Raw genomic sequence first — 16363 nt, forward strand, 5'->3', positions numbered from 1 at the left:
CTTTTATACCACCTAACGGCACAAGTGCATTTGAGAATTTTTATCAACACACAAGCAGAAAGGACCAGCGTATAAAATCAACAGAAGGTTCTTTGATAAGATGAGCGCATTTGAAATTAATGTTTCTGTTTAGAGCACAATTGACTTTTGCTTTTTAAACTTTAATTCAAGTCATTATATAAAATTCCATAAAAGGTTCTCTACAGTGCAATGTGGACTACAATGTTTTATGAAATAAGTCAAAGTGGGGAGTCATGTGAAACTTCCTTCCAGTGCACCATGGTGGGTTCCCAATTAAAGCATGCAATTAATCGATTTGATTGACGAATGGGTGATTTTACTAATTTCGATGACAATGAATGTATTGGAAGTATGGAACATTCAATGATCTTCATCATTTTAATCCCAGGAAACGTCTGGTCTCCCTGCTAATATATAATAAATAAAATGTGAACCAAATCAAATCTGCCAGAAACCACTGAATACTGCAGGTATTAAATCAGCTTTATCAATAGAAATTTGAGTCAACCAAAGCTTATACATGCATAACTTAGAAGGGGTACTTGTACAGTTTAATCAAGACATTAAAAAATGAAAATATCGAAATAAAATTATATTATACGCATCTGTTTTGGACTAAAGTTCCCCCCCCCCCAAAAAAAAATCACTTTGATCAAGAAGTTTTTTTTTTCCAGCGGAAAACCATGTTTTTATGACACTGCACTGGAGGCAGCCATGTTTGGATTTTTAGAACATGCCACGGGGAGATAACTCAGTCTAAAATGCTGACACCCCCATCCCCATCTTAAATACTAGCTTTTCTTCCTAAAAATTGAAACATGGCTACCTTTTTGAGCAATATTATAACAAATTGTTTTTTTTTTTCGCTGTAAAAAAAAAAAAAAAAAAAAAAACTACTTGATCAAATTAGGTGAAATTTTTTTTTTTTTTCCGAAGAACTTCATTCCATAACGAATACGTACAGTATAACTTTTTTTTTTTTTTTTATATATTTTCATTTTTTAATGTCTTGATTAAACTGTACAAGTACCTTAGAAGGACATAAAATTATGACATATTCATTTTTACTAGATCATTTTTCAGAAGTTTTTGAATTTGTAATTTCAACACGACACATAATTAGTGTTGTTACTTAAAATGCATGTTTAAAAAAAAAAAATTGGGGGTGGGGTATCTAATTATAATACACAAGCACCAAAACATTTATATATAAAACAAAACACAAGACATGCACGAAGAAATTAAGTTTTCTTTTTTTTTTGTCTTTAAGGAATTTATTCAGGCTTCATCAGGCAAAAGCAAATAATTTTTAGATAATAACATGAATGATGAAATAAGAGTTAAAATGGCGAAGATGCAAGAAGGGGGTGATGTGTGAAAGCTAGACACATTCATAGAAATGCGTACTTATATTTTAGCAGCTATCATCATGGTTGGATTCAGATGGCTTCTTCCTGAGTATAAGCTGCAACTAGGAACCATCGCAGTTCAGGTTCAGCTATTCTGGGACAGGTTACAGGAAATGGCTAAGCACTCCTGATTTCAGTGATGGAGACTTCTTGTGGGCCTGATTGTACCACTACATTGTCCTTAATTGTGTCGGATAATAACATGGTTAAAAGTTAAATTAGTTATTATCGATCTGTCTATCCATCTAGTTATCTATCTATCCAGTGATATTGTTAAAATAGTTTATATTGGGAGTTATTTATTGTTTAGAAAATGAATTGGTCTGGAATGTAAAAAATTGGTTCTAGCTGAAGATGTTTACATAAATTAGCTAAGTTAAATAAACAAAATGACTTTCAACAATTGCGTACGCGACAGAGTACACGTTAGGAGACGTGCTTTTGATGACGACGTAATGAAACTGACAGGTGAAGAGGCCAAGAAGATTAGATTGAGGAGTTTGAGTTTGGTTACGAAAGTGAGAAGACATGCTTCAAAGCCGAGAAGTAGGGCTGGAAGGAACAAGCATTCAGACACATAATCCAAACTCCTTGTGAAGACCACTGAGACAGCTGAAATAAATTTATATTTTCAAAATATAAAGTTATGTTCTGTGGTTTCACAAAAGAAGAAAAAACAGGTGTCTCAATTGGTTATAGTGTTGGTTGTTGCATGTTTCATCACTAGGGCTGTGACAACAGCATATTCCTTACATTCTTTTGACTCTCAAGTATATATCCGACACAGTTACAATTAGCTTATCAACCGAGAACCACATCAGTCTATATAAAAACATATAAGATATTAACGGATATATACTCAAGAGTCAAAATAATGAAAAGAATATGCTGTTGTCACAACCCTATTCATCACAGAGCACAGCAGTAAAGACAGAAGAACTCCTGGATAAAGAAAAGTTATGAAGCATATATTCTTCTTATAAAATATATCTTTATGTAAACACGAACTGCAATATATCCCCTGGCTACACAATAATTTTTGTCGCCCAGGTTCTCAGCTGTTCACTGGCACGTTTGTATCAGTCAGGCAGAGGGAGGGTTAAGAGGATCTTGGAAATAAGCTCTCACTCTGTTCGATGAGCTGCAAATCCAAACCACTGTTCAATAAAACATAAGAAAGGAACCAGAAATTCTATTTAAATAAAATTAAAAAAAAAAATTTTTGTTTCAGATTTCTGGCATGACTTGTTCATCCTGTGTCCATCTGATCGAATCAACGTTGTTAAAAAAGAGGGGAATAATTTCTGCTTGCGTTGCGCTGGCAACATCGAAAGGCAAATTTGTTTTTGACACGGAAATGACAGGGACTCGGGACATAATTGAAACCATCAAGGTAAGTGTCATTAAAATATATTTAGTGTATATAGGTTGTCTCTCCTTGCTTCTAAGTTTTGTGCTTAGAGTGATCTCCCTTGCTTGATGCTGCAGTTTCATTTAACGAGAGAACTAATATGCAGATTTGATTAAGTCCAGGTATCTATGAAAGGAGTTATTGAGGAATAAATGAACATATTGAACTGACCATGGATATAATCTTCCGTGAAATAGGTTTTGTTTCTGACAAAATAAAATACCACTTTTCCGTATAATTTATACTGTCTCCAATTTGTCAACTCCAAGAGGAAAACTTTACGGATGAAAAAGAATGTTGAGAGTTATGTACATATATTAAATTCACTGCCGCATAAGAACACATCTTCTTAAATAAGCCGCATAAGAACACATCTTCTTAAATAAGCCGCATAAGAACACATCTTCTTAAATAAGCCGCATAAGAACACATCTTCTTAAATAAGCCGCATAAGAACACATCTTCTTAAATAAGCCGCATAAGAACACATCTTCTTAAATAAGCCGCATAAGAACACATCTTCTTAAATAAGCCGCATAAGAACACATCTTCTTAAATAAGCCGCATAAGAACACATCTTCTTAAATAAGCCGCATAAGAACACATCTTCTTAAATAAGCCGCATAAGAACACATCTTCTCTAGTCTGACAAAAGCCCTAAAGCTCAGACCCCTTGTCTTTGTCCATTCCCAATATAGCGCATTATGCAATTTGATCAGATTTTTGTTGCTCTGAATTATATTTTCTTTCTTTTTCCTCCTTTTTTTACAGGGTCTTGGTTTTCAGGCATCTTTATTTTGTGAAGGCGACGACAGGGCAGCTCGATATGATCATCGAGAAGAAATTGCCAGGTAGGCAAGTTTTTATTACTGGATAAATATTAGTAAAAACTTTAAACATTTCAAAAACAAATCTCAGATGTATACTATCTATTCTAAAATCATTACATAATTAAGTTTTTATTTATTTAAGGTTAATTGTCTACTTAGTTGATGAATATTAGTTTAAAATTAAAACAACATTTTTAAAACTAATTTCAGAGGATTTATGTTAGGCAATCTAAAATTGTTACATAAATAAAAACATCTGCAGATTACTATATTGATTAAACACCACATTCTCAAAATGTGTTTAAAAAAAAACAGAAAAAATTACTTTTTACTGTTTTGACATGATATAAACAAAAAATCAATTTATATACCATAAAAGAAACAGTTGTGTATTTCTTGTATTGAGTTCTCTGTGGATGGGATCAGAAATTGGAATTTGTGGACTTGTGTTATCTATTTCTTTTATTTGCAAACTCTTATCCTCATTTTCATAGTTGTTGTTTCACCACGTTTCGGTCAACTATTTCTCTTACCTTCTTCAGGTGTTTAACCGCGCTAAGATAAGAATTATGAGTCTCTTAACTGCATCCTCAGTAATTACCGCCTTCCATAGTTGTTGTCTTACCACGTTTTGGCCAACTAAACCTTTGGCCTGCTTTGGGTAGGATTGAAATCGCTATCTACAATGCTCACTTTGAATTGTAGAGATTAAACGTCTCTATCTACTCTGCCTTGGCCCCCACAAGGCGTTGTGATAGAGAATTTGGTGAGACAGCAACAACTATGGAAGGCAGTAATTGCTGAGGATACAATTAAGACTCAGCATTCTTATCCCGTCGTGATTAACCACCTGAAGAAGGCCAGAGGAATAGCTGGCCGAAATAACAACTATGAAAATGAGGATAACAGTTCGCGAATAAAATAAATAAATATACAAATTATTCATCTCAAAGGATCCTAATAATTAAATATATATATATATATATATATATATATATATATATCATATTGTTATGTAGTCTATTTCTTTGTAATACCTCAGACTGTTGAATACACATTCTTCTCTCTGTTAGCTAAAAGAATCATTTAAAGTTTGTATTATGAAAATTGACTTTATTTTTATTGCAATTTTGAGGTCAATCTTTCTAAATAGTGCTGCATTATTTTAAAGAGAATGAAGATGTCTATGATGTTTGTCTATGACCTATGCAACTTGTGTTTCATAAAATATGTTTAATAGATTTTTTTATAAATGTATTACCATGATGGTAAGAAAAAAATATTCTTATAGCGTATTACACTGAAATATTAATTTTAAACAAATGTTTTTGATTATTTTACAAAATAATGCATTGTAATTTGGCTTATAAATGTATGTCATACGCATTTAATTTTAAAATTTAAACAATGCTTATATCACGGAGAACACAACATTTATATATACATATAATGAGGATAGATATGAGGAGTAAATTCAAGTCTATAAGAGAAGACTTGTCGGGACAATATGAAGCTCAACAAATTTCAATGGAGCTTATATAGGAGACAATAGAAGTTGAAAATGAATTCACAAACACTATATATTGGAAAATATAGAGTGAATTATTTATTTAATAAGGATATACAATATATATATCTAAAGAATTGAACGTGTCTGTGTACATTTCCCTATGCAATAACTCTGTCAATTTTTAGTCTACAGACTTGAAATTTGATATACAGGGTACTGAGATTTGGGAAAATCGGTGTGATCGGTTTTTGGCCAGAAATTTGGTGATTAAGGGGTCAAAGTTCAACGATTTGACCTTTGAGAACTCTACCAAACTCCTCCGACAATTTTAGGTCTATGCACTTGAAATTTTAGATATAGGTTCCTTGGACATGGATCTAACTTAATAACTTGATTTGAGCCCAAAACAATAAATTTTAAGGGGTCATAATAGGGGTCAAAGTTTTAAAAAAATTTACCTCTGCGGTCTCTTCCAAATTACTCAGACAATTTCTGGTCTAAATATTTGAAATTTTACATAAAGGGTATTCAGAGATAGGGCAAGCTTTTTCATCAGTTTGGGTCGAAAATTTTTAGTTACCAATATATAAACGTATGTATGTATGTCTGTTTGCATGTCTGCCTTAAACTTTCAATAAACACAACGGATTTTACCTAGATCAGTATTGTTTTTAAGTTCGACCTTTCATACGACAAATATCGAAAAATTGGCTAAAAACATTAATATCTTCCCCTTCAACTAGGCACTTTTCTAACGGGGGGGGTCACTTTTTTCGCCGATATTTTTTAAAGTTATCTTCTGCTTTAGATTGTCTAGCCTTAATTTTAAAAAAATGTCGCTTCCGGTTTGGCGGTGGTCGTAACAGCATAAACGTTAGGTTTTACCCCATTCTTTTCCTCCTTTGCGGTACGGGTTCGAGCCTGCCTTCCTACTACTACTTTTTTTTTTTTTTTTTTTTTGCTCAACATACACATCCAAACACCCGGGCAACGCCGGGCTGAAATGCTAGTATATATATATAAAGAATAAAAGAACAACAATATAAAAATATATACTAGTGCATATAGATTTAATTGTTTATTCAATATGGAGATTACATCAATTAGCGTTGTGTGTAAGTAAACTCTTTGTACCTATGTATTTTGAAGCTTAATGTTTCTCATCAGAAGAGGAGAGAAGATGCTAGGTAACATATTAGGAGTGATTGTGTGTATATCATATTAGTAAAAAGACTGGACCATCATCCGGAATTAAATGAGGATCAATGAACGTTTCACATTTCTAATATTTTTGCCATCCAAATTTGTGAAATCACCGATCCAACATTATCTTCAAAAAAAAAAAAAAAAAGAAAAAACTATACACACAATCATAAAAAAATGAAGCTGATCTATTTTTCAAACTTTGTTATTGACGTGTTTCTTTTAACAAAATCAATATTTCATTCTGAGTAGCCAGTTAAGTATAAAATTCTTACACCCCCTCCTCCATCAATAAATAAATAAATTGTATCAATTAGATATTTTATCCAACCCAAAGTTTCTTTTAACAACAGACACTTCCAAAGTTTAAATGTTAATTTTATTATCTATGAATGAATGAAAATGCTCCATTTGTTTAAAATGCAAATGGCATCCTCTTCACACAAAATACATGGTAAAATATTAAGTTTTAGGATTGAATTATGTTTGAAAAAAAAATCTTTTATTTTACTTGTTCTAATTAACCGTAATTTGTAATAAACTAAGTGACACAACTCTTGTTAATTTTCTATCCCTTCCATTCTTTCTCACTGTACGTTGTTGGATTCCTACCTTAGTTTTGTTTTATATGCGACTAGCAACTTTAACCTTTGACCTTGAAAAATAGTGTGCACCATTCCTAGGTCGAAGACCATCATGTCAGATTTGATTATGATCGGTCCAGTGATGTGAGTTGTAGAAGAGTATATATTCATAGGCTATGACCTTGGCGTTTGACCTTAACCTTGAAAGATGGTGTGCACCATCCCTAGGTGAGGGTCCATCTTCATGCCAGGTATGATCATGATTGGTCCAGTGGTGTGGGCTGTAGGAGAGTTTCACACACACACACACACATACACACACACACACACACTTAACAGCTGACAGTAAGCAAAAAAAAAAAATTGCATAAGTTCATTGTAAATAGAAGGAAATATCTCCACAAGTAGTAATATCATTTAAGATGTAGAGAGAAAGAGATACAAACAGCAGAAAGACACTAATTTTGTATTTTATCTTTTATTTTTAATATTTGATTGGTAGTAAATAATGAGCAATCAACAATTCCCCCACTAACCAACACTCACAAGGTTGTTTGCTCAGCAATCGACAAGGCTAATATGCTTGCCAGTCTGTTTGCCTCAAACTCCACACTGGACCCTTCCAACCACCCCCTGCCTGACTTTCTTTTGCAGACAGACGGCACGCTAGACGATCTAAAAATCACTCCTGCTCAGGTGCATGCTATCATAAAAAACCTTGACACTTTGACATGTGGACCCGATCTCATCCCAGCTGTGCTATTAAAAAAGTGCCCAGCCGAAGTAGCTCCAGTTCTCTCCAAACTCTACAACAAATGTCTTAATGAATCTTGCTTTCCGGGCTGTTGGAAAACTGCTTCTGTGGTACCAGTATTCAAGAATTCTGGCGAAAGAACTGGCCCATTAAATTATCGCCCCATTAGCCCCCTCTCACTTTTTGCCAAAATATTTGAGACCATAATTAACCATGCTCTAGTCCATCACCTTACAGATGCTAAACTTCTGACTAACAAACAATATGGATTTAGACAAGCCCGTTCCACAGCAGACATCCTCACTGTAATCTCTGAACGTATATACCATTCACTGGACAAAGCGGGGGAGGGCAGAGCAGTAGCTCTAGATATATCTAAGGCTTTTGATCGGGTATGGCATGAGGGTCTCCTCAGGAAAATCAGATCATACGGTATCACTGGTAGAATACTTAACATAATTAAATCCTTCTTAGATAAGAGAAAAATCCAGGTTGTTCTCGACGGTCGTACATCTAAACAATATGATATAAATGCGGGAATGCCTCAGGGGTCTATCCTTGGACCTCTATTGTTCCTGATATTCATTAATGACCTCCCCGACAAAATTGCCTCTGAGATGGGTATATATGCTGATGACACCACACTCTATAACAGGTACGACAGGAAAACAAATGAACACATATCTAAAGAAATGGCAACAACACTAGAGGATGACCTCCAATCTGTAGTGGAATGGGGACAAAAATGGATGGTCACATTAATGCTGCCAAGACTAAACTGGTTTCCTTCAATAATTACAAGAAACCTTCTCTGCCACCAATAGCAATGGACAGTGACTCTTTATCTGAGAGTACATCCTTCAAACTGCTTGGCCTAACATTCACAGGAAACATGAGTTGGAACAATTACATTGAAGGCATTGCCAGGGCCACTGTGAAGACGGTAGGCTCTCTCTTCTGTGCTAGAAAACTACTAACACCTAAAAGTATCCTGTACCTCTATAAGGCCTCCATTCGCCCATGTATAGAGTATTGCTGTCACATTTGGGCTGGTGCATCTGCTACTAGTCTCTTGCTCCTGGAAAAGGTTCAAAAGAGAGTCACCAATCTGATAGGCCCTGAACTGGCATCTAAGCTTCAGCCTCTGTCCCATTGACGAAATGTTGCATCCCTCTCCCTGTTCTACAAGTATTTTAATGGCGAATGCTCTGGCGAATTGCAGACACTTGTGCCCCCACAACGTAGACACCCTCGACAAACCCGACAGGCAGCTAAATCCCACCCCTACACAGTAGAGATCCCTAGATATAAAAGATCTTTCTACTCAAGTAGTTTCTTCCCCAGAACCGCTAGACTCTGGAATTCCATTCCGGGTCCCTGCTTCCCCAACTGTATTGACATGCAGAAGTTCAAATGTAACATGAACTGACATCTTGCTGCTCAAATCCCAACATAGTACCTCAATAGTTGTTGCTCCTGATAGTAGCCCCATACACCAAAGTGTTGGAAAACCCTCAGAAAGAAAAACAGCAATTTGAAAGTGATCCATCTTTTGTCAAGTTTCTGTTTATCCTCTCACTCTGCTTTTTAACAGCCTCCCCCTCTCTCATTATATCAGGTATCAATCACTCGTTTCTCTCTCTCTCTCTCTCTCTCTCTCTCTCTCTCTGTTTATTAACAGACAAAAGTAATAAAGAAAATAATAAAAAAGATTGAAATAGTTCATTATAAACACAAGGGAATATCACCACAAATAGTAATATTATTTAACCCATAACTGAAAAGAGAGAAAAGAGTGAGGGATATAATGAGCAGAAATAAAATAATTTTTGATTTTGACTTCTTCTTCATATGAAACTGGCTTTGCAAACTTACTTTTTTTTCTGGTTCAAACTATTTAGCCAGATCTGAATAGCTGACCCAACAGGTCACATATTTTTCTCTTATCTATGTTTTCAAAAAAAAAAAAAAAATTTTTAAAGAATTCAAATTTCTTTTTGTTTCCCTTTTCCAGATGGCGCAATTCTTTCTTTTGGTCATTATTGTTCGGTCTTCCTGCCATGTTAATCACAATATATTTTATGGCAACCATGCCTGAGCATGGTGGCCATAACGACTTCCCATCCAATTCAACCACAAATGTCACAGCAGAAACGCCACGAAAGTTTTCCACAAAAAAGGGCAATATTATGATCACACATGGTTTATCGTTGGAGAATTTACTTATGTTTTTGCTGGCTGCAGCTGTTCAGGTAAAACGATTTCTCTTTCATCCGTTGTTGAGCATTTCTTATTTTAATCAATAACCTGATGCATATTAGCAGGGCTACCCGGTGTTGCCCGGGAGGGATAAGTGTAACATATTTGTATTAAAACTTCCATTTCGCTTCTCTTCTCTTCAGTGCTTTCCTTTCACCATTTCTTATTGCCATATTTCTTCTATGCTCATCTCATTACTGTCTCTCTCTGGACACACGCACACACACACACACACACACACGTTTATAAATTCCTCAAAAAATGAGTCGACATGGGAGAAATAACTCCTTGAAAACAAATCAGTTACTTCCTTTAGTTAGTACATAATTTAGTTGACAAAATATGTGCCTGTTTATGGTCAAAGAATGAATTTTTTTTTTTTTTTTTTTTTTTTTTTAAATTTTAGATATTATTCATCCGGGGCAATGCTGATCAGAAAAATACCAATTTTGTGGGTGATTGTTTTCTGTTTTGATACTATTGGCATTCCCCACTAAAGTGTTAGCTTTATGGTAAAGCACTTTCTTCTAGATTGTGGTAATCTCACACATGTCTGTCAAAATTTTTACAATGTCAACAACACAGAACTGTTTGAAAAAAAAAAAAAAAATCCTTACACAATGTTCACACTTTGAAAAAAGTAAACCTATACAAGAAAATATGACTCTAATCTAACTTGGTCTTGTCTTAACCAAAGAAAAAAAAAAACAAATCTGACATTATCTAATGAACTAGCGGGGGTACCCGGCGTTGCCTGAGTGTTTGTTTCCGGGACGGGGGGGGGGGAGTTTTAAAAAATGTTATGGTAGGTAAGTAGGAAGGATCAAACCCGGAGTCATGAGTAAAAGTAGGAAAATAAAGTGTGAAAAAAAACAAAAAACATCTGCAACGTTAACAGTTCGGCCACCAAGAAAAGTCCATTCCAGTTGTTTAGGAAAAAAAAAAACAAAAAAAAACAAAGAAAAACGACTACGGTAGGTCGGCGCGAACGTGAAAATATAATGTGAATTGTCCAGCACGCTAACCACTACGCCACAGAGCACTGCAGCTTAGTTTAGTGATTTTAAATAACTTCACATGAAAGAACTACGAAGCCAAACCGGTGTTCTCTTCTCAACTGTTCCTTGTGAACGATCCCCAAACGGTGTTAAGTGGTGGCAGGGGGAGGAGGAATTTATTAGAGAGAAAATATTTTACCACTTCCATTGATCTTAACCGATTTTGGCCGTGACTTCTCAGCAGAAAAAGTATAGAAATCTAAGATTATCGAGGAATTTGAGAAATAATAAGCCTATAACACACCTCAGATATTGTTCTGTCGTTTGTGCATATTATATTTGCATGAAATATCATGATTTTTAATCCTATTAAGGTCAAAATCCAACGGGAAAAAATGAGTTCATTTTATTTATATAGAGAGATAAGAAAAAAAAAAAAGAAGCTAACTTAATTTAATAAATGAGTCAAAATGCCTAACTCAGAGAACTTGATTTAGTTAAAAAAAAGAGTATTTGGCATTAAATATCCAAAAACTGTTGAAACAATTAACCAATCTTAAAGTGTGAGGAAGAGAAAAGGAAAGAGGAAAAAGCATAACACAAAATAAGAGGAAATAAGTTTATCAGAGAACAAAGTTATAGGAAATAGGGTTGGTGGAAAGACAATTGATAGGAAGATGTTCACTAAGTAACGCAATAGGGAGCAAAGGTGGGATTGTTGGTCAAGGTGTAAAGATCAATTTAGTTACTGTTAGTTTACGGTCATTTTTAAGAGTGGCAATGAGTTTCGCGACAGTTTATGATGGTTGGGGACAGTCTTTGGTGCGGCAGTTGAGGACAGTGTCCAGTTTGGGACTGTTGACAGCTCCAACCTCCCCCGAGAGAGATTACACAAGTTACACAAAATATCATCAACCAAGATGCTGCCAAGTTTGCAAAGAAGGTAGGCTCCTTCTATCAGGTTACCAACAATCAGATTGTGAGACATAGAGGGGCTGTCAAGTTATGTCTCCCATGTGTGGACATTGTCTACTTTATAATATCTAAGAAAAATGCAATTTTGCTTAATTTTTCTTAAAAAATTACTTTTACTATAAATAACTCTCTACTCAATGAATTTTCATAAGTTTTGGATGTATTGACTATTGTACACTCTTTAACCCTTATCCTCGAGTGGTCTCTGGACTTTGATAAGTGGTGACTCCTATGTTAAAAAAAAAAATGGCGTTTCTGAATTTTTGAGATGAGGATTGGTTATTTGTGTTATTTGGATTCATCGGGCTACTGTTCTCATTTGAGTGTGATTTTTCACAACGTTTTAGTTGTTGCAACCGCCGACCTTCATCAAGTATATCTGGTCGAACTCGGGAATTTGGACAGAATTTTGAGCGGGACCCTTTATTTACTTCACAGGGGTAGCATGCTCTTGTTCCATCAGCCATGACTGGATAGAGGTCCTAAATAATTCGCAATTGTATTTTTTGGTTGCCCATGCTGAGGATTGAACTTTCAACCTTCAGGAGAATATCACTTTTTACAGTTGATTTTTTCCAAGTGAAAATTCATACTCAAGGTGAGAACAGCAGTCTGATGGATCCAAATAACAAAACAAAAAAAAAACAAAAAAACTTACTATTTTCTACATGACAAGTACATAATATTTTTTTTGCTTAAAATGACATAATTTCTCTGTTGCAGTACTGATTGAATCGAACAACTTTGTACTGACACAACAAGTGGAACAATCACAGCCTGTGTAGTGAATGCACAAATGCATGTTAATATCAGTGGTAGTGGCAGAATACATGTGATTTTTGTAAACGATGAAGCATTTAAAGATGGATTTTACATTTTCTGTTCACTCCACAATTGGCTTGTTAGTATTGGTGTTGCTGAACTCTGAAGTTAGGTCCAGATCAAAAGTTTTGCCGGCAATTATAAAAAGTATGATATTAGCTGATATAACTTGCCAAGAAACATTGTAAATTTATCTCCTGCTAGTGACCAACACATGCGCTGCAAACAAAATCTCTATTCACACACCCCTGAATTCCTAGGTATATTTCTCTTTATCTAGTCTCACTAGTGGTCAACACATTATGCACCACAGACAAGAGTCCTCCTCTTCGTTTGCATTTTTCTTTCCTTTATGTTTTTCTGCCTCCTAACCACGGATCTAGTCAGTACCAGTTCCAGGGACTGATACTATCAGATCAGGCTGTCTGAAGATATTGCTTTCCTGACTTGAGGTCCTGGATATGACCTTAAACTATATCTGATGGTGAGGCCCCAGCTTGCGGGTTTTGGGGAGTGTGGAGCCACCCTTTAATTGCCATTGCTCCCAGGTCCACTCTGACCTGGAGTGGTAGTACCTGTTAGGGTCCCAACTATGGGTTAAATAGAAACCGACTTGAAAAAAAACAAAAAACAAATATATTCTATTAAAAAACTTTTCTTCAAAATCACTGAATTCGGCATTAAATAACCTGAAAAGGGTTGATATGCCGTAAAACAAAAACAACCAACCAACCAACCAATCCTGACTTGAATGCACCAAACACTGTATTTTTCGTTTTCCTTTGGTAAACTCAAATCGTGTTTCGCCAAAAACAAAAACCGTAAATTTTCTTTAGAAAACAACCTAACCTGACTTGACTGAACACTAACTTTCGACTGTCGCAACGATCACGACCTTTGTAGTGAATGCACAAAGGCATTTTCAGAGCAGTTGTAGCGGCAGAGTACATGCAATTTTGTAAACAATGAAGAATTTAAAGATGGATTTTACATTTTCTGTTCACTCCACAGTTGGCTTGTTAGTATTAGTGCTGCTGAACTCTGATGTTAGGCAGAGATCCAAAGTTTTGCTGGCAATTATAAAAATCATGATATTAGCTGATATAACTTGTCAAGAAACATTGTAACTGGAATATCTATCTCCTGCTAGTGATCAACGCAAACACTGCAAACAAAAGCCCTATTCACACACCTCTGCATTCCTAAGTATATTTCTCTTTATTTAGTCTCAAGACTTCTTCGAATTGGCTACTTACCAGAAACTCTATTATTCGTCTTCGTCTGCAAGCTTTTACAATTCAAAACTTCTCAAGATTGATACTACCATTTTGCTTGGAACATTTCTATTCTATTCTGAAACTCACATGGCGTACAACTTTAAAAAAAAATAAATAAGTAAAATAAGACTAATTTTTAAGTGTTCTATTCAACCTGAGAAAACGAATGTTATGTGTAACATCCAAGGAAAAATAAACATCTGCTAATTGTTTTTAAGATAAAATTGTGGTTTTTGTTTGGGAAGAAGAATTCATTTGTTGCAGTACTGATTGGGCTGTACAATAACTTTCGATTGTTACAACAATCACAGTCTGTGTAGTGAATTCACAAATGCATTTTCATAGCAGTTGTAGTTGCAAAGTACATGTGATTTTGTAAATGATAAAGAATTTAAAGATGGATTTTACATTTTCTGTACACCTCACAATTGGCTTGTTAGTCATAGTGATGTTGAAGTCTGGAATTAGGCAGACATTAAAAGTTTTGTCGGCCATTACGAAAAGCATGATATTAGCTGAAATAATTTTACAATAAACATTGTAACTGGAATATCTATCTCCTGCTAGTGACCAACACGTGCACTGCAAACAAAAGCTCTATTCACACACCCCTGAATTCCTAGGTATATTTCTCTTTATCTAGTCTCGCTAGTGATCAACACATGATGCACCAAAGACAAGAGTCCTCCTCTTCTTTTTTTTTGTCTCCTAACAACGGATCTTGTCAGTACTATATGTTGGAAAGTTGTCAACTTATCTATATTACTAGTGCACAGGCGCAGATTCAAAGGTGGCCGGAAGTGGTTTAATTTGAAATCTTGCTTATCTATCTCGCGATAGCTCAAACGGTAAGGAACACGTCTATCTCCTCCTAGTGACCAACACATGCACTGCAAACAAAGCTCTATTCACACACCCCTATATTTCTCTTTATCTAATCCTGCTTGTGGCCAATACATGACACGCTGTAAATTAGAGCCCTCCTGCCTTCCTCTGTATCTTTCTCTTTATCTAGCCTTGCTAGTAGTCAACATATAATGCACTGCAAACAAGACCCTCTCTCTTCTTGTTTTGTATTTTTCCCCTTCCTTTTTGTCTTTTTGTCTCCTAACCACAGGTCTAGTTAGTACCAGGCTGGAGCTATCAGATCAGGCTATCTAGAGATATTGCTTCCTGACTTGAATACACCAAACATGGAAGTTACTGGGGTTTTTTTTTTTTGTTTCCTTTCCCTTTGCAAAACTCAAATCATGTTCTGCAAAGTTAAAAACAATACATTTTCTCTACAAAACAACCATGCTAAACACCATGAAAAATATTCGAAGATATAAAATACTTGAATCATAAAAACTTTTGCCAAAATGGTTGAACCTGGAAAAGTTTATGTCATAAAACCAAACCAAACCCATGAATAAATATTTGAAGACATAATAGAACTTGAAGCTTAAACTTTTTTTCCAAAATTACTAGATTTGACAATAAATAATCCAAAAAAGTGTGATATTCCATAAAACACCTCTTTTTTTTTTCAATCTCTTGTAAGAATCCTAAATCTTGCACTTAAGTAAATCCCATTTTGACCAATCGTGTCATTTCATTATAGTTTCGCTGATGTTCACCTTTAAAGTTTATCATGTCCACAAGCACGTCTACAAATAAATTGCTTTCTCTTGATTTATTTAGGTCTTCAAGTTCAAAGTGAACAAATTCTTGATGAGCCATCCCCTTAAGTAATCCAATTTACTAAATTTACACTATTAATGATGATTACAGCATGTTCCCCTTGACCACTGTACATTCATTAACCTTTATCCTCGAGTGGCCTCTGGGCCTTGATACATGGTGACTCATTTGTAAAAAAAAAAAAAAAGAAAAGAAAAAGTATCTCACAATATTTATTCTAGCACTTGTACAAGACATTAAAAAATGAAAATATCGAAAAAAGATTATATTGTACGTATCTGTTTTGGACTGAAGATCTCTGAAAAAAAATTCACTTAATTTGATCGAGTAGTTTTTTTTTTTTCTTTACAGTGGAAAAACACGTTTTTATGACCGCGTTGAAGGCAGCCATCTTTTAATTTTTTGAACACGCCATGGGGAGATAACTCAGTTCAAAGTACCGAACCTCCCTCCCCATCTTTAATATTAGCTTTTCTTCCTAAAAATCAAACCTTTTGCTCGGTATCATAAATTGTTTTTTCGCTGTAAACAAAAAACTACTTGATGAAATTAAGTGAAATTTTTTTTTTTGAGAACTTCATTCCATAATGGATACGTACAATATAAACTTTTTTTCAATATTTTCAT

The 16363-nt window shown here is 34.9% G+C and overlaps 1 protein-coding gene across 4 annotated transcripts in view; it reads left to right on the forward strand.

Moving 5' to 3' along the window:
* LOC145248886 (copper-transporting ATPase 1-like) overlaps window positions 1-16363 on the forward strand; it is a 379604-nt gene that overhangs the window by 276313 nt on the left and 86928 nt on the right. For all 4 annotated transcript variants that reach the window (XM_080110651.1, XM_080110653.1, XM_080110652.1 and 1 more), the window contains 3 exons: window positions 2662-2823; window positions 3613-3692; window positions 9737-9974. In XM_080110651.1, coding sequence (XP_079966777.1) covers window positions 2662-2823; window positions 3613-3692; window positions 9737-9974 — 480 coding nt within the window. The remainder of the gene's footprint in view (window positions 1-2661; window positions 2824-3612; window positions 3693-9736; window positions 9975-16363) is intronic.

Source organism: Euprymna scolopes, chromosome 27 (genome assembly GCF_053919585.1).
Source record: "Euprymna scolopes isolate OS-2025 chromosome 27, ASM5391958v1, whole genome shotgun sequence".
NCBI classification, from domain to species: domain Eukaryota; kingdom Metazoa; phylum Mollusca; class Cephalopoda; order Sepiida; family Sepiolidae; genus Euprymna; species Euprymna scolopes.